We start from the raw sequence: 23,901 nt of genomic DNA on the forward strand, positions 1-23,901 counted from the left end.
TGAAATGATGGGGTTAAACTTGCACTTCTTGGTTTACTAATAAGGTGGACCATCTTGTCGTGTGAGTTTACCAGTCACTTGTCATTCATCTGTGATGACCCACTTTCTCACAGACATTGTTCACTTTTCCCGTGGGTAATTCAGACTTTGCTCTTCATTGACGTGAACTCCTTGTTATTAGATGGGAAACGTAGTCCTTCAGCTTTTCTTCCGCCTTCCGGTATTCTGTGTGGAATTTCGTGGCCATGGCCGATCTTCAGTCTGGAGACGAGAGGTTCCGTGACCCGAGACCGGGATCAAGGCCAGTGGAGAGTTCTCTGCAGCGCCGCGTGCACCTCCCTGTTCCGCAGGCAGTAGATGACGGGGTTGCACATGGGCGTGAGCACCGTGTAGATGACGGACAGCACCTTGTTGAGGTCCATGGATTTGATGCGGCTGGGACGGCAGTAGATGAAGAGGGCTGCTGAGTAGAAGATGCCCACCACCACCAGGTGGGAGGCGCAGGTGGAAAAGGCCTTGCGCCGGGCGGCGGCTGACGGCATGCGGAGCACGGCCACCCCGATGGCGGAGTAGGAGGCCAGTGCTACCAACAGTGTCCCACAGAAGATGACGATGGCGGAGATGAAGTCCACCAGCTCGGTCAGGGCCACATGGGTGCAGGACAGGTTGAGCAGAGGGGAGACGTCACAGAAGAATTGGTTGAGGACGTTGGGACCACAGTAGGACAGGCTGGCGATGCAAGACGTCTTGGCCACCGAGACCAGCAGCCCCCCAAGCCATGAGGACAGGGCCAAGCCCAGGCAGACCTGGGGCCTCATGAGCAGGGGGTAGTGGAGTGGGTGGCAGATGGCCACGTAGCGGTCATAGGCCATGGACGCCAGGAGGGTGCACTCCGTGCAGATGAGGACTATAAAGAAGAAGAGCTGGGTCATGCAGGCTGTGAAGGGCACATGGCAGGGTCCGGTCCGCAACCCCACGAGCAGGCTGGGCACGGTCACTGACACGTAGCACATCTCCAGGCAGCTGAGGTTGCCCAGGAAGAAGTACATGGGCTTGCGGAGCTCACTGTGACTGCACACGAGGTAGATGATGAGCGTGTTCTCCAGGAGGGTCAGCACGTAGAGGGTCAGGAAGACGGCAAACAGGACATCCCTTATGTCCGCCCTGGTGGACAAGCCCAACAAGACAAACTCCTGGACTCTGGTCATGTTGCCCGCCTCCAGGGACCTCTCCATCTGAGGAGAGACAAAGTTTGTTGACATCCTGGTTTCTTCAGAGACACAGTAGTTAAGAAAAAATTAGGAAATTGTTCACAGTGCATGGAAACCCTAGGACTGGGTTAGCCAGCTTCTGTTGGAAACTATTACAGACAAATGCTGAGTAGAATCTGTGGGCCAAACTCTGAGCATGAGATCACAGTCTTTACTCAGATTGGCCTCACTAAGTTTGTGTCCTTACACAATCAGACCTCCTGAAAATTGGGAGAGAATCATTGGCTTCCCATGAGCTTGTTTTAATAAATAAAGGAATGGATGGGAATTGGTATACCAAATAAGAAATAGGGATTGTTATTATTTCTGTTCCAAAAATGTGATTATTGTAGGTTATATTTTTCCTTTCTTTGTGTAATCTGTGTAGGACTTTGGAAGTAGTCTATAAATCTGGAGTAGAGCAAGATGGTCAGCCCTTTTGTTTGAAAGTGGTCCTCTTCTCAATGCAAATTTATTTTCAGAATCATATTAGGCTGTAGGTCACCAATGATGATGTTCAAGAAGAGTGAAGAGGGAGGAATCCCCCAAAAGACTGACACTCCTTTCAGCAGAAGGCTGGAAATATCATTTATTGTATCAATGTGTGTGTTATCACAAATACACATGGGCATTATTTCCCCCCAAAATAGTTATTTCCCCCCAATACATTTCAAGAAGCTGAGGCTGACTGAAAAAATTGTTATTGTGCTCTAGAACATACGATCTCATAATGGAAACTTCTATAACTCATTGAGGCCCTCATATGCATTAGTAACTTGCCATAAAACCTACTTATATTCATTGGTTTTATGCCATAACACAGATATGGAGCCAAACAGATAAATTCACTTGCCCAAGACCATACAGCCAGGACACAACAACACAAAGAAAGACACACGGCTGGGCCAGACGTCTATGCTGTGCCAACTCCACTCCATTTCATCTTCACGATCAAGCCTGTAAAGTCTACACCCGGGACATGGAGAGTAAAGAGGTCAAGTGACCCAACTAGAGAATCCTTCTGACTCTAGGCTGTCATTCACCAAATTCACTTGATGGCACTCATTAAACTTCCCTTTCTATGCTAGGTGTTGGGAGTACATGGGTGAAGAAGACACATATAGTCCAAGTCTGTGGCCACTGATTTCCTAGGAGAAAGAGTCAATGAAACAAACCAATAAAAAAAAAATCCATTCCCGATTAGAGGGGGCTGTGAGATTGGTATTCAAGGCTATACGAGCAAAAATAATTGAGGATGAACTTATGACAGAGTCAGCATCTGCCAAGCTTTCATAAGAAAGACGTCTCCTCTGCACAGCAATGTTAGGGAAGAAAGGTGTCCTCAGAGTCAACCTCTCAAGTTACATTAGCAGGTACCTGGGAGAACTTCCTGCATGAAAGAATTTGTCACTCTAAGTTTTCTCCTAGCTGCAGAGAGCCAGAGTCTTCCCAGAGGCTGGATTTGTAGATCCTAAGGTTCTTTGCAAAGGCACAAAGAGCACAAGCTAATTCAATTCTCAGGACACACAGGTGTTGTGTACGTTACTGCACAAACACAGACAGGGCAGCCGCGGCTCAGAGATGTGACCACCACCCACTTCACAGCTGTCAAGAGGAAATTGCACCCCAGTGAGCGCTTCCTGGACAGGAGTCCACTTACCTTCCATTTCCCATACGCCTTAGTCCTTCCCCCCAACTGAGACTTCTTGTTCCTCATCTTTTCGGTTCCGGCTCTGATCCTTACCTTCTCATCCGCACCCCCTTGATACTCCTCCGCCCACCCTTTCCTGAGTGTCTTCCCCAACCTAGGACTTCAGATGAACCAAGAGACCCTTGGATAATGTGCAGCAAGACCAGTGAGAGCAGCCCTGGAGGCCACAGTAGCATCCCGAATCCCAAAACTAGATATTCAGACTATTCCATCCCCAAACTCGTTGTCATCCACGAATTCTTTGCTAAGAGCTGCGCTAGGTTCAAGGGAGCTGTGGCGGTCTGGTCCCCAGGGCAGTCTGGGCCACAGAGCTTTATCTGCCATCTCAACCACTCTACTCAACTTCAGGCGTATGTTATTCAAAAGGACAGATAACCACCTCTCCTCTGAACTGTACGGTGTCCCCACTCTCAGGAGAGGGCGACATAGTGTAGTGGTTAAATCCTGAGCTCAGATGTATACAGAAGTGGGTTTCGTTCCTGTTGTTCTAAATGAAACCCAGAATTTCTCTCATGAGAAGACAGACCCTTGGCTGGTGAAGTCTTTAGCGATCATTATTTATTAAGTAAGGGGCTTTGTGCAAAGAAGCAGTGCGCCAAAAGTGATGGCCACGTGAGCACGAACCAAACTGGTTTTAGCCTCAAAGTGCTCGAGAACGTTCAAGCAGTGGAACTCTGGGAAAGTCACTCAATCCATTTAATCCTGCCTATAAATTAACATACAATACATGGATAAGTACTAAGGGAGGGTTAGATCATTAATATTTCCAAAGTATTCATAGTCAGTACCTGGGATGCTTTGGATATTCTATAAAAGACTGTCTCTCTCTGTTGTTCCTTGTCCTCACCCCCCAAGACGAACATCTGGTCTCCTCGCATGACGGTTGAAGGACAATAGCTTCAGATCTGTTCTGGCTGATGCCGCTCCTGGAAGAGGCTCAGATGCACTCAGCTCCTGCCCAGAGGAGGAGATACCGAAGAGTAGTTCAGTCCATGTTGGAAGAAGCTGTTCCTGGTTCTGAACGAGGCACCCACTTCTCCCACCCTTGTTTCTCTTCGTGGTTCTGGATGCTCTAAGTTGCCGAGTTGACTCTCCTCACGGTGAGAAGGAGGCAGAAAGCCTGGCTTAAATTGGAGCTCTGGACCTCAGAGACCTTCCCTGGTCTCTGTAGATTTGGAGAAGAGTTGGTGTGAAAAACACTTTTACTGATAACTCTGTGGAGCCTTAAGGGGAGGAGGAGCCGTCACGCATTGACTGACTTGCTCCTGAAAGCCTGGTCTTGTGTTTGCGTCCTGGGGGATACGGATGAGTGGTAAAATCGTTCTTGCCTTTGGTTGATAAGTTTGGTTACGGAAATACGTGTTCATAACTTGTTCTGAGAAGAGCGAATGCATCTGAGGGCCACAGGAGAGGACTTGCCAGGACAGACTGGAGGCTAAGACAGCGCTGCCCATTGAAAGTGGTGGCAGGTGTGGGTATCGCACCTCCATGTTCACATCAGTGTCATCCACAACAGACAAAAGATGGGAGTCACCCAAGTGTATGTGGATGGAGGCAATGACAAGCAAACTGCAGCATATACATAGAATGAAATTTAGCTCTCCATAACAAGGACGGAAATTCTGATGCATGCTACTACACAGTAGCATGCATGGTGGCTCAGTGGGTTAAAGCCTCTGCCTTCAGCTCGGGTCATGATCCCAGGGTCCTGGGATCGAGCTCCATATCAGGCTCTCTGCTCCGTGGGGAGCTTGCTTTCTCCTCTCTCTCTCTGCCTGCCTCTCTGCCTACTTGTGGTATCTGTCAAATAAATAAATAAAATCTTAAAAAAAAAAAAAGACATTATGCTAAGTGAAATAAACCGGTCACAAAAAGATGTTGTGTAATGTCACTTATATGAGGTGCCTAGAGCAGTCAAATTCCTGGAAAAAGAGTGTAGAATGGTAGCTGGAGGAGAGAGGAAAGGGGAATTAGTGTTTAATGGGCACCAAGCGCCCATTCTTCCAGACAAAGCCTTCTGGAGATGGATGGCAGTGATGGTTACACAACACTGTGATTGTACTTACTGCCAGAGAACTGTTCATCTAAGGATGGTTAACAAGGGCAAATTTGATGTTACATATATTTTTCCACAATTGGAATCACTACAACCTTTATACCCAACCTTAAGACATTTGTGTGACTCTTTCCACACCTTTATCCTTGCTCACACAAACATCCAGAGGCCTAAAGTATATTGACTCCTGAGGAACCTTCCAAAGTGTTCTTTCTGATAAGACATTACCTTTCCTCCCAATGAAATCCAATTCAACCCTTTAAACTTCACAGGAAACTTCAGTCTCCGAAAAATATTTATGAACCCTCTCTTTTCTCTAGTCACACGGAATTAGTTCCCTTCTCTGATAAAACAGCATGGTGTGATGTGATTACTTCTGCGACCATGGCAGGCGATTGGCAGGTGATACACATTCACGCTCCAAATGAGATTGTAGGAATATTCTTTCTTTGTTTTGTTTTGCTTTGTTTTTTTAATGAATTAATTTATTTTTTAAATGTCTTTTCAGTCCAGAATTCATTGTTTATGCACCACACCCAGTGCTCCATGCAATCCACGCCCTCCCGAATACCCACCACCAGGCTCACCCAGCCTCCCACCTCTCTCCCCTCCAAAACCCTCAGTTTGTTTCTCAGAGTCCACAGTCTCTCTTGGTTCGTCTCCCCTCCAATTTCCTCCAACTCCCTTCTCCTCTCCATCTTCCCATGTCCTCCGTGTTATTAGGAATATTCTGCATGGTTGGAGCCTGACACATGACATTCAGCTCTTGACCCAAATCTGAACAGCTGCAGAACCTTCATGATTTACTGTCTCTGAACCTCCCTATACAATAAGATAACCCTTCCTTCCTGCCAGGTTCATTGAAGGGATAAAAGTATTTAATGCATGTAAGTCCCTGGGCTCAGTGCAAATTATATACCCCGCACCTAGATGCAATAACATTGCCACGAGACAGGTATGAAACCAAGACATCTTGGAAAATTATATTAGCAAGTATGTGTCCCATGTTCAGTGTGGTAATTGACACTTAGTAGATACTCAATATATACTAGCTCATCTCCTTCCCAATGTTCAAAATAATGACCCAGTGTGCTACTACAACACTCCTCACACTGAATTGCAACTTTTTTTTTTAATTTTCCGTGTCCTTAACTACAAAGAGTTATTTCAGAAAAAGAAATTTGTCTTTTCTTTCTGTATCCACAGAGGCAAGCACAGGGTTTGACTCACAGTGCATACTTCGGGGATGTTTGATGACGGCACACGGGTAGGATAAAACTAGAGGTCTGCTTCTCACTTCCTAGAGAGTACTGGGTCTCGTAAAACACAGGCTTGACTTCAGAAGGCTTTCTCATGATACATTCAGGAGAGGAGACAGGAGGAAAGAGGAGGGATCTGGGAGAATGGTGGGCTGGAACTAAGTGTCCCAAGGTTTTGTTGGGTTCTTTGGTTGTTGGAAGGTCTGAATTAGAGACTAGGACTTAAAACTTAGGGTTTACAAGGCCATAAGGTTCTTAAATCCAGTACCCATTGGGTCATGTTTCCAAGAAGAGCCCAAAAAAATAGTGAGAAGGACAAAAAAAACCCCAAGGACATCTTCTTGAGAAGAGCATCGTAAAGTGACCTTGGCTACCACTGGGTCCAGGCCAAACACATAACTGCAGTGTCAGGCAAGGAAACTGGGGCTGAGACTGTATCATTTTAAGTCCTTTGGTTGCTAAAAAGAGAAGCTAACGTTGGGTCACTTAAGTCAAGGAAGTGGTTGGAGACAGTGGGATTGCTAAAGGACCATATTTTACCAGGATCACGGACCAGGACAGTTTTGGCAAACTGGATAAGAAGTACCAGGCCAACCACAGAGAAGAGTTGGTTCCATATTCAGTCCTTGTTTTGCTCAGCGATTCAATTCCAGGGAGAAAGTGTGGGAGTGACTTAGTTTGGGGACACCAAGCCAACACCCTATACGTGGTGAGGGCAGAGGGAAAGACTTCCATCAAACTGTCAAAGACAAAAGACTGTAGGGAATAGGGTGCATGTAGCTTCCCAAAGACAAGTCCACCTACGGTTATGGGAAGAAGGATGAAGGAGTGCACAACAGGAGAATCAACAGATGTCATGAGAGATGCCCTATGGCTGACTAAATTGGTGGCTTATCGCATACCAGGAGGCCCAGCCTTTTCCTCCTCCCCTTCTCAGCTGTACTGGGCATGGGGTTGATGGCCCAGTGACCACTTCTATATTCTAAGTGATGGTAGAACTGAGGTTCTTGGTCATAACTGTCCATAGAAGTAGGCTGAGTGGATTTCAGTGGTGAAGACCTCAGAGTTTCAAGGTAGGAAAGAGAGTTTGGTTAGATTGTAGACCACTTTCCTTTTAGTGTTTGCTTTGGGATTGATATGTGGCCTTCCTTATCCTCTCCCTTCTAGGAGGGATCTGCTAGGCTACCATATCCATAGCTCTATATTGCCATCGCCCAGGGCACTTTTTCATGAATACATATTTCTGGGATGTGATCTCAAAGTTTCTGATTTGGTAGATCGGGGTGGGGCCCACATTGGGTGTGACATCTCCGTGCTTAATGACCGCCCCAGGCATTTCTGAACCACATCTTAGGAAAATTCTGCACATTCCTGAAAGATCATGAGGGCCCAGACCATGCTGTCATATTCGCCACAGTGTCCCAAAAGCCTCAAGAGGTACCTGACACATAGTTCGTGTTCGATACACACTTGTTTGTTGTTCGACGCCAGAGTAAAGAGAAAACACTTGGGAAAGGTGAAAACATTGGCAGAACTGGTCTGATAACAAAGAACAGGAACTCATTCAGCCGTGTGCAGTAGTTGTGCCTTTAGACCGGTTGTCTCATTGATCGCCATCTTTTAATCCTGGGTGGAGGAATGGCAGGCGTTCTTCCTCAAACCCTTTCCCATTTAGACAGGGTGAGACCAAGCCTCAGAGAGACTTGTCCAATAACCCGTATTGAAGGATTTCATTCCATGCTTGAACTCCAAGTCCCCCAGTGCCAAATCCAGCCTCCTGGGAATACTATAGGATGTTTCCTCCTGAAGATAGAGCTTTGGGCTTCTAATCTATGTGGACAACTATGGGAATAATGAATGCGGATCATTAACTGAGCACCGATTGTGTTCCAAGCACCATGCTAGGTGCTTCCACACATCCCCTTGTTCAATAGTAACAATCCAGTATGGTAAGTATGGTTACTATTCCCACTTCACAGATGAGAAGACTGAGGCTCAGAGAAGTCAAGCCCTAGTCTGTACAACCAAGAAAATAAAGAGTGACAATTCACATCTAGATTTGTCTTCTAGGAAAACCAGATGCCTTCAAAGGTAGACCATAAATTAAAGGGAAGCAACCTCTTCTCTGATACACTTACCTATATTAAAAAAAAAAACATTCTTACTGAGCTTTGGAGAAGAAATGATGTCACTCGCATACCAGGTTAATTATTAGAGAAGAGATGAGTAAATCAGGGCACTGAGAGGGGCAGAACACCAAACCAAATGACTTAAGTAAAAGACATATTTACTGGTCCATCTAAGAGGAATTTCTAAGGGCAGAACAGACGTCAGGCATGGCTGAACTCAACAAAATCATAAGAACTACATCTTTCCCCCCATCTACCACTACTGGTTCTGATTTTCTTTGCAATAATGCCATTATCAAGCAGGAACTCCCCTGTTAAAGACCAGATAGTTGGTGGCATCTACAAGCTTACATCCTTAACAGCTATGCACAAAGAGAAGTTTGAACAGAAATCTCAGTGTCTGGCTCTCTAAAGGAAGTTCTAAAGGCCCACTCCTCCTTTTGCCAGTATAGTTTGTCATATAACCTCACGGTTCCTCCCACAAAGAGACAGAGTGTACTTCCCTACCTTGTGACTACGGATATGGCCATGTGACTTGCATTGGCTAATGCCATCTTCTTAGGTGTGACATGGCTAAAGGTTTGAAAATCAGTTGAAAAATTGGGCCTTCTCATTCAGTGACTGTAATGAGAAAAATCATGCCAGAACTCTGGACCCAGGAGAAGGATGGGAAACGTGTGGACCAGACTAACTAACTAAACCAAGTGTATGACAGTCAACACTCATTTGCATGAGCAAGCCTACCCAAGAGCAGAAGAACCACCCAGAAGACCTCAACCTAGATTAGCTAACCCTCAGTTGATTGAAGAGTCACAGGACTAAATGATACGCTTTCACACTCTACATACTAGCATTCTTGGGGCACTTCCTACCTAATACACTTTAGTTGACCCAAATTAGGCTCATTTGTCCACCACTACCAAATAATTGTAATCAGGGAATGAATTCTCTGCCATGAGCCTTTTCTAAAAATCAGCACCACCATGACTGCAAGAGGAAAAAGATACAGTTTCCCAGAAAAAAGTCAGAGTACTATACCACATATTTGCATATAGATCCTTGTCAAACCTCCATCAATAATTCCTGAAGAGGTCATTCACGGGGTCCAGATTCCTGGCGATGGCAACACACGCGCCCCAGGGCGGCCTTCACCTCCTTGTTCCGCAGGCTGTAGATGAGGGGGTTGAGCATGGGGGTCACCAGGGTGTAGGACAGGGACACTACCTGCTTGCTCTCGGGGGAGTAGCTGGCCTTGGGACGCAGGTGGATGACCCCCGTGGTGCCGTAGAACAGAACCACCACCGTGAGGTGGGAGGCGCACGTGGACAGGGCCTTGCGGCGCCCGGTGGCAGATGGCATGCGGAGCACGGTGGCCAGGATCTTGCCATAGGACGTGGCTATCAGACAGAAGGGAACCATGATGACCAGCACCGTGGCTGCCAACACATTGGCCTCAAAGACGCTGGTGTCCCCACACACCAGGCTGAGCAGCGGGGCGATGTCACAGAAGAAGTGGCGGATGCCATGGGGCCCACAGAAGGGGAAGCTGAACAGCCAGACAGTGAAGACCAGCGACACGGGGACTCCAGCCAGCCAGCACATGGCGGCCAGCAGGCGGCAGAGCTGGGGGCTCACCAGGGTGCCGTAGCGCAGGGGCCTGCAGATGGCCACGTGGCGGTCCCAGGCCATGGTGGTCAGGAGGAAGCACTCGGACGTGACGCACGACAGCACCAGGAGCAGCTGCAGGGCACAGCCCGCGGGGGACATGCCCCGCCCAGGCCGCAGCAGGGTCACCAGCAGCCGGGGCACGATGTCCAGCGAGAAGCAGATCTCCAGCAGGGCCAAGTGGCGCAAGAAGAAGTACATGGGCGCGCGCAGGGCCGGGTCCAGGGCGCTCAGCAGGACGATGAGCGTGTTGCCCAGCAATGTGAGCAGGAACATGGCCAGGAAGAGCACCGCGAGCAGTGGCCGCAGCGCGGGCACGTGTGCGAAGCCCAGCAGGACCAGGTCGTGGGGCGCGCAGCTCCGGTTGGCGCAGGGTGGGGCTTTGGGGGCGCCCGGGGGAGCCCCAGTGGTCGGCATGGACCTGGGTGGGCGCAGGAGCTCTGGGAGGGGAAGAGGTAAGGAGAGGCCATGAAGGGCAGAGCTGGGCCTACGCGGGCTCTGTCTCCCCAAAGTGCGCTGCGTAGATCAGGGGAGGCATCTATCCAAAGGGAAATCAGCATGGGCCACACACAGGTCCTCCTTGAATGCCCTCCATGAGCCTGGGAGGGGATCCCAGGGCCTCAGGAGGCCTATGAGGCCCTGACTGGCCCGGCCCACCCACCTTCTGACCTCTTCTCCATGGAGCTGCATCCACCATGCCTGGTCCTGCCTCAGGGCCTTTGCACTTGCCATCCTGCCCTTTGAGATGCTGTTCCCTGGATGTTTGTATCACTGGTTTCCTTTTCCAAGATCTGTGAGGACTGGTTCTTGGCTACCTCTCCATCCCCATCTTCTTCTGATCTTCTCGCTCTCTAAGTCCAGCTTTAAATACCTCCCTCTCACCCCAGGGCCTTTGCACTTGCACAATTATGTCCCCCCAGCTGTGGGTACGGTTGGACCTTTCTCATCATGCAGGTCTCCACTCAGATTTCACCTTTCAAGATCCCCTACCTGAAGGGCCAGAAAGAATGTAACCAGACACCCCCTCCACTCTACATAGTTTGGAATTAAATTGACTTTACTTTTTCTTTAATAATCTATTTTCTTCCATAGAGTGCATCATGAGAGTAGACACCTTTCCATTTAACGCCCAGCTGAACTTATTCTCCATTATATGGTACGATAACCTCTCTCTCACACAGGGTTTTTGTGAAGAACAAATGACATGGTACACAGACGTTCTGGGCACTGGGGCGGCCACATAATGAGTCCGTCGGTGTCAGTTTTCGTTACTGAAGCCAGATTAACCCACATCACGCAGCTGTTTTCATGCTCTTGTTACATACAACATGAAGCTTAAATATGAGTGCATTCAAGCTCCCTCGAGGCACAGCTCCCACACTGATTCTTTATTTAGCCAGAGAGAAGAATTCCCCGCACCGGCCACTGTAGTGTGCACGGAGCTGGGATCTGAGGATGAACAGGAAAATCAGACCTGTTCCCTGACATCGTGCTTCCTTGGGGGAACAGAGGGATGCCTTCCTCAGAAGTGAGGATGTGGAGAAAGGAGAACCCCCTTACACCCTTAGTGGGAATGCAAGTTGGTGCAGCCACTTTGGAAAACAGTGTGGAGATCCCTTAAGAAATTAAAAATAGAGCTTCCCTATGACCCTGCAATTGCACTACTGGGTATTTACCCCAAAAATACAGATGGAGTGAAAAGAAGGGCCGTCTGTACCCCAGTGTTCATAGCGGTAATGGCCACGGTCGCCAAACTGTGGAAAGAGCCAAGATGCCCTTCGACGGACGAATGGATAAGGAAGATGTGGTCCACATATACAATGGAATATCACTCAGCCATGAGGAAGGATGGACACCCACCATTGCATCGACACGGGCGGGCCTGGAGGGGATTATGCTGAGTGAAGTCAGTCAGGCAGAGAAAGTCAATGATCATGTGGTTTCACTCATATGTGGGACATGAGGAACAGAGCAGAGGACCGCAGAGGAAGGGAGGGGAAACTGAGTGGGAAGAAATCAGAGAGGGAGACAAGCCATGAGAGACTCGGGCGTCCAGGAAACAATGTGAGGGCTGCGGAGAGGGAGGTGAGTGGGGGAGGGCAAGCAGGTGATGGGGGACCGAGGAGGGCACGTGTTGTGGTGAGCACTGGGTGTGACACGCAACAGATGAGCTGTTGACCACTACACCAACAGCTAACGATGTACGATGTGTTGGCTAACTGAGTTTAAATAAAACAGAAGGAGAAGAAGGAGGAGGCGAGGCTTCTCTGTATGGCATCTCGACCCCGGGCGTCCCGCCTCGCTCCCATCAGACGCTCCCTCAACACGTCCTGCTCGAACCTCTGCCTTGCCCACGATTCTCTCCCGGCACTAACACGAAGCCTGGCTTTTCTGAGTGGCGAACATCTACCTCAGACAGTTATGTTCCCCGGGACCTACGTCAGGGTCTGGCACACACAGAAGGGGCTCAGACACATCTGTTGAGGGTGCCTGGGGAGCTCAGTCAGTTTAACGTGTGCCTTCAGCTCAGGTCATGATCTCAGGGTCCTGGGTTCGAGCCCCGCATCGGGCTCCCTGCTCAGCGGGGAACCTGCTTCCCCTCTGCCTGCTGCTCCCCCTGCTTGTGCTCTCTCTTTCTCTCTCTGAAGCATAAATAAATAAGACTTTAAAAAAACTTCTGTTGACTAGCTAGGGAGAGGATGTGTTCTCAGTTCTCACCGCGTCCCTGCACTTAAGCACACTCTCTGACCTTCCCGGGTGCTTACTCACGGCGTGCGCATCCAGCCTCCTGCTGGCCGTCCCCACATGTGTCCCCGCAGCCCCAAATCGTGCCAAGCTCAGACTGCGTGGCATCTGACTGAAGGGAGCAGGACTGGCTGGGGAACAGGTGTTGAAGCTCAACATGTGCCATCTCCTGGTCTCGCCATTCCAGCAAGACGACTCTCTCCCTGCGAGCATCATCGTCTCAGCTACAGGTGGATTTCCTATTCAGGAACCTGACTCAGAGCTACAGGTGACAGGCATGAAACCCAGAGAACCGAAGTGCCCTGAAGTCAGTGAAACCACTCTCTCCCAGCCATCTGCACACGCAGACAACGCCCCCCACGGCGGCATCGCTCACCGTGGCCCCGACGTGCAAGTAGCCTGAGTGTTCACTGACCGACAAGTGGACTGAGAGAATGGGACACACATATATAAAATAACATCTATAAAACACACATTGTATATAAAACAATATACACGTATATGTAATGTGATACACAGAACACAAATCCCACAGAATATATGTATTCCATATGCTATGCGAGATTATTCAGCCATAAAAAATCAAAGGAAAATCTGGCACTTGGGGCACCACAACAGAGCTAGAGTGTGTTGTGCATAAGTTAGAGGAATACAAATACTGCGGGACATCCCTCAGAGACAGTCTTTATTTTCTAAAAGTATTTATTTATTTGACAGAGAGAGAACACAAGCAGGGGGAAAGACAGAGGGAGACACAGGCTCCCCGCCGAGCAGGGAGCCCGATGTGGGGCTCAATCCCAGGACCCCGGGATCATGACCTGAGCCAGAGGCAGAGACTTAATGGACTGAGCCCCCCAAGTGCCCCATATATGGAATCTTAAAAAAAAAGTTGAATTCATCGACACAGAGTGGAGTGGTGGGTGTCAGAGGCTGGGGGCATGCAGAAATGCGACGTTGGGGGCACATGGGTGGCTCAGTCAGTTATGTGCCTGTTTGCAGCTCAGGTCATGTGCCCGGAGTCCTGGGACGGAGCCCTGTGATGGGCCCCCCTCTCAGCAGGGAGCCTGCGTCTGTCTCCCTCTCCCTCTGCCCCTCCCCCTGCTCATCTTGCTCTCTCTCTCAAATTAATTAGTTAATTAATTAAAAGGAATGAGATGTCGGCCAAGGGTACAAACTTTCTCTAAGATGTGGATAACTTCTGAGGATCTAGTGCACAGCATGGTGGCTATAGTTAATAACACTATACTGTATTATTTGGAATTTGCTAAGAGAGTAAACCTTAAGTGTCCTCACAAATGTGCCCCCACAAGTGTAATTGAGCGTGATGATGGACATGTTAACTTAATTGTGATAATCATTTCACAGTATGTACCTGTATCAAATTATCACCTTGTATACTTGCAAGATATACAATCTTATTTATCAATTATGTCTTAATAAAGCTGGAAAAAATCAATAAAACAAAACAGAAAAAAAAAGAAAAAGAAAACTAAGCCCGGAGAACATAACTGTCCTGCTCAAAGTCAAGAGGAAACCAGCATCTTTACACCGAACAAATTCCCCAAAGTCCCACCACCATTAAGCCGCGGACCAGATATTCCCCTTCAAGCCCTTCCATCTACCCGGTCCACACTCCACCCCGACGGGAGCATGAGAGCTCTGCGGGAGCCCCTACTTGGGATGTCATGGAGACCGCTGGGTTTGCTCTCATCTGAACCCCAGATGAGAGCTTCAGGGTGGGAATAAACATCTGGGCATCGTCAGGACAGAGGGAATGTCCCGTCGTGGATCGAATGAGCTTACTGGGGGACATGTTGAGTTAATTTCTCCAAATTTCCATCTCCTCGTCTGTAGTAGGGGGAGGGCATGGGACTTGCTCCCCTTACCTGGGCACTCACTTTAACTGTGTGAATTGCTGTTGTCCTATCTTCCTTGCTTCCCATATGGGGAAACTGAGGCCAGAGATGTTAAGTGAGCTTGCCCAGGTGAATGGAAAAGCATGGATCTGAGCCCAGTGTCTGGCTTTGGGATGAGCTCTATCCCATGCAACCTCTACATGCCGCAGACTACAGTTTATAAAGGAACACCCTAGTCTCCTCCCACATGCTTGTCCTGTTCACCGCAAGCCCACGCAGAGCACCCCTCCTCTTGCCTCCATCAGTCCTGGAGGATGAAGGCAGCCATAGAGTACTCACACTTGTGCTGAGAATGATGGCCTCCGCTCCCCTGGAACCACGAGAACATGAGCAGAGCTCGGACAGAGCAGGGTTCGAATCTAGGCCCCAACTTCTTCTGACCACATGAGCATGGGCAAGGACCTTTGCCTCTCTGAACGTCCCCTCCCTAGTAAAGAAACTGGGAGAAAAAAAAATTTTTTTTTAAAAAAGACCCATCTGCAGGGTCATGGGAATCCGATGAGGTTACATGTCAGAGACAACAACACCTATAAAACCCAGCTTGGAGAAACACACTGCCAAGTAGCGGCCGACAAGACACATACAGGTTGTAGCGAAATGACAAGCTCGTTTCACTACAAAAATTGAGTATTTTTCAAGGAACATGTGTTCATACACTATTACTATATCCCTCAGTTTCGCCTCCTGTAAAGTGGGGATGATGGTGGTTTTTACCCTAGATTAATCAGTACGGCAGCGCCTGGCCTCCAGTAAGAGCCAGAGCAGCAGTGACCATGTTACGGTTAGGCAGAATCACCCCCGGTGCCCTCCGAGCTGCGCGGCCTTGGGCAGTTTTGGCCCTCACGGAGCCTCTGCTTCCGCACAAGCAAACTGGGCTGAGAAGACCTGAGCCTCCAGGTTGGGAGGGCAAAGTTTCATTTCTGTGGATACGCAGGCACTTGTCAGATGTGAGTCCTGACATTCCTCTGGATGCTGAGAGATCCAAGAGAGGCACCCGGTCTCTGGCCTTTCACGCACAAACGTGTTGAGGGTGGGAACTCAGGAAGCATTTGACGGGTTGCGAACCATACTTCCTGCAGCATGGATAGGGTTCCTGGTTAAAGAATTTTAGGTTCCTTCAAGCGACCTCTCTCACTTCCCTACTGTGATTCTAGAGCCATGACTAACACAACACCCCCACCAAGTACTCGTTGAGCCCTTGCTTACATTTCTCTTATGATGGGGAACTTACCACCTCTCATGACAGCCCCTCCATCCCTTGACTTTGAGAATGATCACAAAAACCTTCCCAGCAGCATTCACATATATGGTTGGCCACAGTGTAAGCTGGAACAGATTCTTTGAAGAGCACAGTGACGATATCTGCCCATGTTTACACTCAGGAAATCTGGCCCCGCAATTCTACTTCTAGGAATGTTTCCTACTGATAGATGTGCATATGCACGCAGAGGTCTGTGTGTGAGGTTAGTTAGAGCTGAGCGCTATTTCAAAGAACTGAAGACTGAAAAGAACCTAATGTCCCTTGATGGGCCTGGGGTATGCACTATATTGTATGCTTACAGTGCCCAACTCCACAGTCCTCCTGCATGAGCAGCGTTAGCGCGTAGTAGCAGGTGCACAACGCTGCAGGCTGTGCTGTCCTTTCTAAAACGGCAGAAGTTATGCATACATATACACACACATATGTACATATATATGCAACAGATATTTCTGGAAAGACATGAAAGATTCTGCTAACAGGGGCTGCCACTGGAGAGTCTCACTGGGAGTCAGAGACACAACAGATATTAGTCATCATACATCCTTGGGACATTTTAAACTTCGTCCGTGGGTATGTATTTTGCTTAGAAAAATTTTGCCTCTGCAGAAATTTTAGACATTGAAGAAGTAATGAAAGCCTTCACAAACAAACGTACTTGCTATAAAAACATTTGATCCACTTATAGGAGGTATCCAGGGGTGTCGAATTCATGGAGGCCAAAAGTAGAATGGTGGGTGCCAGGGGCTAGGGGAAGGAGATATGGGGAGTTGCTTAAGGGGCACAGAATTTTAATTTGCAAGATGAGAAAGTTCTGGAAGTTGGTTGCACAACAACGTGAATATACTTAACTATAGAACTATATACTTAAAATGGTAAAGATGGTAAATTTATGTTATGTGTATTTTATCACAATTTAATAAAATAAAAAATTTAAATACATTTGAAATAACACAAGTATGTACAAAACAGAGCATTCCCCAGAAACCAATGCCCATTTCGAAGTAATAATCAGGATTTATAGTCTGGCCTTGTAGCCTTCAGATTTTTATGTACATGAAATGTTTTATATGATTTCATTTAACACTTCAGAATCAGCAAAAAATTAAGGTTACAAAAATTGACCTGTAACTCCACAAAGATCATCCCCATGGATGTTCAATGCAGTACATACATAGATACAGATTTCATTTTGAAAACGAAATTAATTTTCAATCACATTTTACATTTTAGCATGTCCATGGAGGATTTTTCCATATTAATAAAAATATTCATGATCATGATTTTAATTAGTCACAATATCTTGTCATATGATGTTGGCAAATAATATTTAAAGAAGTCTAACTTACATAAGTGACCTGAGGCAGTTTTGTTTCCAGCTAAATTAAGAGAGTAAAAGTAGTTACCTCAAGGTTGCGGTAGGAACAAATGGAGCTCACACATCAAAATTCTTAACACGGGCTAAGAATTTAACCTGTTAATTAACATGTTAATTTAACACATGGAGAGCATTTGATGAGTGCTGTCTTACCATCATTGCTCTGTGATCAAGTTGTATTCGATTTTTTTAGAACTCTAGAGAATGCCACAATGGATACCTTTTTGGGTAAGTGTGGAGATTGTTTCATCTTTTTAAATGAATTATGGTAAAAAAAGGATTGAGAGAATGAGGAGGGGTGGAAGGATGAAGGAGGAAACGGGACAAGGGGGACAGAGGGAAGGAAGGGAAGGAGACTGGGAGGATGAGAGGAATTATTTTACAATTATAGAATGTAAAGTTTTCTAGGAGATCAGCCAATGCCCATCATTTTTGGACAGAAAAGGTGAAGCACAGAGAGGGCCAGTCTGCCTACATGACCCACTGGTCCCTTTGCCACACCCCCATGCTCTTACTGTCATCCTGTTCTGTAGGGTTATCTTCAGATGATGGATGAAGCAGGAAACAGAAGCTCAAAGAACTTCACCAATTCAGAAAGCAAAGCGGGGGGCATCCATACCTCCTGCTCCCCCATCAGATCCTCAGAGAACCATCTTTTTCTCCCTGAATAACCAAATGATGCTCTACTTGCCAAGAAGACTCTTGGCAACCAGTGCATCCACAGCTCAGAAACTTGGCTGAAGGCAGGCTCAACGAGATATAAACTTCTGGCCAGGGACCTTGAGGCTGTCATTCTCCCCGAAGACCTCAGAATCAGGGCTCACTCACAAGCAGTGGGGACATGGCCCTTGCTTTCTATCCACCCCTTCTCTGACACAGCTGAAAAGCAATATACCTCTCCACTGTGCAAAAACCCAGTTCCATGGCAAGGGGGCTCGATGTTGGCAAGGGTGTGAACAAATAGGTCTGCTTCTAGCTTCTAGCTTCTAGCTTCTGGCAGGTGCACCAACTGACACAGTCATGCTGGTGCATGAGCAGATAGACAGGTTAAAACGAAAGCCTGCCTTCCCTGATGCATCTTACACCTGTTATGATGTTTATAATCAAAAAGAGGGAAAAAAAGAAGAGATAACAAATGCTGGAGAAGATGTAGAGACGATGATGATGGAGAATATGATGAGGATGATCATAGTGATGGTAGAGATGGTGGTGATGGTAATGATGATGAGGATGATGGTGGTGATGATGATGGTCATGGTGATGGTGAGGATGATGGTGGTGATGATGGAGATGATGAGGGTGATGGTGATGATCATGATCATGATGAGGATGATGATCATGATGGTGATGGTGATGGTGGTGATGGTGATGATGGTGGTGATGGAGATGATGATGGTGATGGTGATCATGATGGAGATGATGAGGGTGATGGTGATGATCATGATCATGATGAGGATGATGATCATGATGGTGATGGTGATGGTGGTGATGGTGATGATGGTGGTGATGGAGATGATGAGGGTGATGGTGATCATGATGGGGATGATGATCATGATGGGGATGATAGTGGTGACAATGGTGGTCGTGGTGATGGTGAGGATGATGGTGGTCATGGTGATGGCGACAGTGGTGGTGATGGTAATGATGGTGATGATGGTGAGGATGATGGTGGTGATGATGGTGGTGATGACGGTGGTAGTGGTAATGACGATGATGGTGGGGATAATGGTGGTGAGGATGATGATGATGGCGATGGCAATGGTGATGATGATGATGGTGGTGGTGATGGTGATGTTGGTGATGATGGTGATGGTGATCATTATCAGGATTTTGTTATTTTTTTTCCAGGATCCTGAGGAAGGAAGGCATTTGCAGGAGATAAGGTCAAAGGTGGCAAATTGTATTTGGGGGGATTTTATTTCTGTTACAATGGGAGATGACTGCAGAATTTTAACTCAGCAAGGGACATGATCTAATTTAGGTTCTTCTGAGTTCCTTTCATGAAGCTCAGGATGAGAATTAAGAAAGTGACATAGATGAAATGTGTCACTGGGGTTGGCACACAGTGGATGCTCCGTGAGTCATGGTTGACATGTCACTGGCTAGCTCCTCCTCTAGGCTAGGAGTTTCTTGGGGACAGGGTCTGTGTCTGATTTATTTCAGTGTCTCAGGGCCCAGCATAGAGCATGGCACAGCACAGGTGTGTGTCTGTTAGAAGTCTTCAGTTGCAAGCAACAGCAACCGACTCTGTCAGGAGCAAAGGAAGTCCAGTCCTCCATGTCTGTATCAGCAGGAGCGGAGGACCCCCTAAAATCTGCACACTCCTTCTAAGAATTCCCCCTTCTCTCCCTTTCTACTCTAATACTCTCAACTTTGCCATTGCTCTCTGCCTTGAAACTATCAGGATTTAACTCCTTGGGTCCTTTTCACTCAGTATATGAAAATCAAGTCTCCTGGGCTATTTCTTATTCTTTGGACTCAAATTCCCTTACATATCTATGGGCAGAGAGGCAAAACACCCAGGCATTCCCCATTCCCTTTCTAGCTTTTATAGTCTGGGATCATTGAAGCTGCTAGATTCAGCCATGCCTGAAACCCACCCTGCTCTCCATTGCACTTATCACCATCAATCATGCCATGTACTTCATGCATTTTGTACATTGTATGACTCTCCCACCAGAATGAGGGTAGGGCTTTAGTCTGTTTTGTTCACTACGGTATCCCCCGTCCTCAGAACAGCTGGTAAAATCTGTGGAAAAGGCAAATCACGTTATCTCAGAAAACACAGAACTGAGACAATTTCAAGAATACTAAAGGATTCTCTTCTGGAATCTTAGTGCTAAGTTGACTCTGAATGTTTTCCATCCTTGAGGCACAAGAAGGAATAGATGAGCCACCCTTTGGCCAAAGGAGGACATGGTGTCATAGTTGGACATCTCACCAAACATAAGTATAGTACTTCCCAGTTTCTGTAAGAGTGCATTCCAGCTGCAAGATATCAAATGTCTTTTAAAAGTGGCTTAAGTCAGAGAACGAGAAGAGAAGCCACAGGCTAAAAGGAAATACTGCAAAAGACACATCTGATAAAGGACTGCTATCCACAATATACAAAGAACTCTTAAAACTCAACAATAAGAAAAAGAAAAACTCAGTCTAAAAATGGGCAAAAGGTCTTAATAGACACCTCACCAAAAAGATGTACAGATGGCAAGTAAGCATATGAAAATACACTCCATATCATATATCTCAAGGAAATGCAGATTAAATAAGACACCACTACAAACCTGTTAGAATGCCCCAAATCCAGAACACTGACACCACCAAATGCTGGTGAGGATGTGGAGCAACAGGAACTCTCATTCACAGCTGGTGAGAACACGAAATGATGCTGCTACTTTGCAGGACAGCTTGGAGTTTCTTACAAAACTAAACATATTCTTATCATATGATTGGGTGACTGCACTCCTTGAAATTTACCCAAAGGAGTTGAAAACTTAGGTCCACACGAAAATTGGAATGGGGGGTCTTTATAGCAGCTTTATTCCTAACTGCCCAAACTTGGAGGCAACCAGGATGTCTTTCAGTAGGTGAAGGAATCAACTGTGGTCCATCCAGACTGTGGGACATTATTCAGTGCTAAAACGAAGTGAGCCATCAAGTCACAAAAAGACATGGAGGACCTTAAATGTATAAAACCAAGTGAAATAAGCCAATCTGAAAAGGCTATGTACTGTGTGATGCCAGCTAAGTAACATTCTGGGAAGGCCAAACGCACAGAGAAAAGATCAGCGGCTGTCAGGGGTTGAGGAGAAGGAGCAACGAATAGGAGGGACACGGAGGAATTTCAGGGCAGTGAGACTGCTCTGTATGAGACTGCGGTGACAGACACAAGTCATTACTCATTTATCAAAACGAGGTACAACACCTAGACGGAACCCTAACGCAAACTGTGGATTCTGGGCAATAATGTGTCAGTAGGGTAGGTTCATCACCTGTAATAAGTGATGGGGAAGGTTGATAATGGGGAGGCTGTCTGGGGGCAGAGGGTGTATGGGAACTCTCTTTACCCTCTGCTCCATTTTGCAACAAACCTAAACAAAAATATAAAGCCTAAGAAATTAACTAACAAATCAAATCACTATTTTAAAAGTGGCTTAAGGGGGTGCCTGGGTGGCTCAGTGGGTTAAGCCTCTGCCTTCAGCTCAGGTCATGATCTCAGGGTCCTGGGATCGAGACCTGCATTGGGCTCTCTGCTCAGCAGGGAGCCTGCCTCTCCCCCACCCCTGCTGCCTGCCTCTCTGCCTACTTGTGATCTCCTTCTCTCTCTCTCTCTCTGTCAAATAAATAAATAAATAAAATCTGTTTTTAAAAGTGGCTAAAGCAAGGATAACTTCACTTAGCAAGGGCTTACTGTGTGCCCCACACTAGGAGCTCTTCAAGTGTTACAAACGGTTTTGTAGCAGCAGTTATTAGTGCCTCCACTTTACAGATGAGAAACACAGAAACACACAAGATGCTGGATTCATGCTAAGTAGGAGGGAGCTGTGCCAGGTTTCAAGCCTGGATGTCTGATGCCAGATCCCACACGCTTGGCCACTTTGCTATAATAATAGCCAGCACCTAAATTGTACATATACGGTCCAGGCACATCTTACAAGAGCCATGCACGTCAATTTCATTCTCTAGCAATACTAGGGGCTGATTATCATAATCATCATTATCATCATCCCTACTTTACCCATGAGGAAAACTGAATTGCAGATAAGTAATTGGCCTGAGGCCATGTTGGCAGTAAAAGGATGAGGTGGGATTGGATTCATGTAGCCTTGCCCCAGAGAACATATTTCCATGACATTCTACTGCCTCTAGAACCAATAATAAGTTTGCTACGTCTTAAAGTTGCCAAATCAAATACAGGACACTCAATTAGATTTGTAGCTATATAAATTTATGTCAATATAAATTTAATACATATAAACAAAGTTTCTTTGAAGCATAATTATACCAAGGATATTTTAGAATAAGTACGTCCCAAACACAGCATGGGAAATACTTATACTTTTAAAAAGCTTGCGTATCTCCAATTTAACTGGGGGTCTTGCATTTCTATTTGCTAAATCTGGCAACCCCACCACCTCACATAACAAAATGACCATAGATGGGCAGTTCCAAATTAGTAAATTTAATGTATCAGTGATATCAGTTTTGCTTCTCTGTCTCTAGGTTTTGTCCTCATGATCACAGAACGGCTGCCAGTGCCCCAACCTCACAAGACAATATCCAAAAGCTCAAAGGGAGGAAGGAAAGGGGAGGGTTGGGAACAAAGCCCCTCTTTCTGCCTCATTCTTTGTAAGGTGGAGGAAACGCTTTCCTTGGAGCCCCAGGAGACTCCTCATTGCATCTCATTGGCCAGATTGGTCACGTGCTCACCCCTAAAACCAATCACCAGCAAAGGAGAAAAAGGTTATTCTGATTGGCTAATGCAATCCTGATGGTCTCCCCAGGCTGAATCCCTGGTTCCCTGAGCAAATTGCCTGTTTGATCTGGGCTCTCAGAGCAAAGAGGGGCCAGCCTCTGCTGGGTAATTAGTACTGCCTGACAAGCCACCCCAAACCTGACGCATAAAACAACGCTGTTAACATCCTCCTGAGTCTTGGAGTCAGGAACTAGGACACAGTCCAGCAGGATGGTTTGTCTTTGCTTTATGCTGTCTGGGGGCCTCGGCTGGGGAGCTCGAAGCTGGCGGCGATGCCAACGCTGGGAGCTGGAGTGACCTGTGTCTCCACTGGTGTTCGGGCTGTCAGCCCTGTAGCCAGAGTGCCTACACGTGGCCTCTCCACATGGTGTCCTTGTGAACTGGTTTGGGATGTCACAGCAGGACCTCCAGGCTCTGAGGAGGGAGGGAGGGAGGAGGATGAGGAAGCACAAAGTGGGAGCATTTTTTAGAAGATTTATTTATTTGAGAGACGGCATGTGAGCAAGCACAAGCAGGGAGAAGGGGCAGAGGGAGAGGGAGAAGTGGACTCCTTGCTGAGCGGGGAGCCGGACCCTGGTCTCAGTCCCATGACCCCGGGATCATGACCTGACTGGAAGGCAGACATTTAACCAACTGAGCCGCACAGGCACCCCTCAAGCCTCAGTCCTAAGAGAAGCCCTTCCGATTCTGCCTTGTGGAACCAGCCATGGTCCTCCTGGCGTGTGCTCCCCATTGCAGCAAGCTCAGTAACCCTGACTTTCTGTTGGGACAGCAGGTTGTTCCTGGAGGCCTTGCTTGTGGGTTTTGACAGTCCCTGTATCTGGGAATGGTACGACCACGTGTGGAAGCCAGAAGGTCTGGAGGTCATTGCTTCTGCTCGTCATGCTTGAGCTCTAAAGTGGGACACAAAACTGGCTTCTCGGGGGTTGGAGATCTTTCCAAGTCTCTCATACGTGCACACACACACATTCCTTTGGGCCACTTCGTGAACTCAATTATGCGTTCATTCCTTAGGCAAAGATGTGTAAAATTCCCGCTCTGTTCCAGACCCTGTGCTC

General features: G+C 47.2%; 2 protein-coding genes across 2 annotated transcripts; both read right to left on the reverse strand.

The window, feature by feature from the left end:
* Window positions 1-296: 296 nt before the first annotated feature.
* LOC125089449 (olfactory receptor 5-like) lies at window positions 297-1,235 on the reverse strand. The gene has a single exon (XM_047711693.1). It carries the CDS (start codon window positions 1,233-1,235, stop codon window positions 297-299), a length of 939 nt encoding a protein of 312 aa, XP_047567649.1.
* Window positions 1,236-9,497: 8,262 nt separating this feature from the next.
* LOC125088602 (olfactory receptor 10A7-like) lies at window positions 9,498-10,487 on the reverse strand. The gene has a single exon (XM_047709797.1). The coding sequence runs from the start codon at window positions 10,485-10,487 to the stop codon at window positions 9,498-9,500; it is 990 nt and encodes a 329-aa protein (XP_047565753.1).
* Window positions 10,488-23,901: the final 13,414 nt, after the last annotated feature.

Source organism: Lutra lutra, chromosome 17 (assembly GCF_902655055.1).
Source record: "Lutra lutra chromosome 17, mLutLut1.2, whole genome shotgun sequence".
NCBI lineage: Eukaryota > Metazoa > Chordata > Mammalia > Carnivora > Mustelidae > Lutra > Lutra lutra.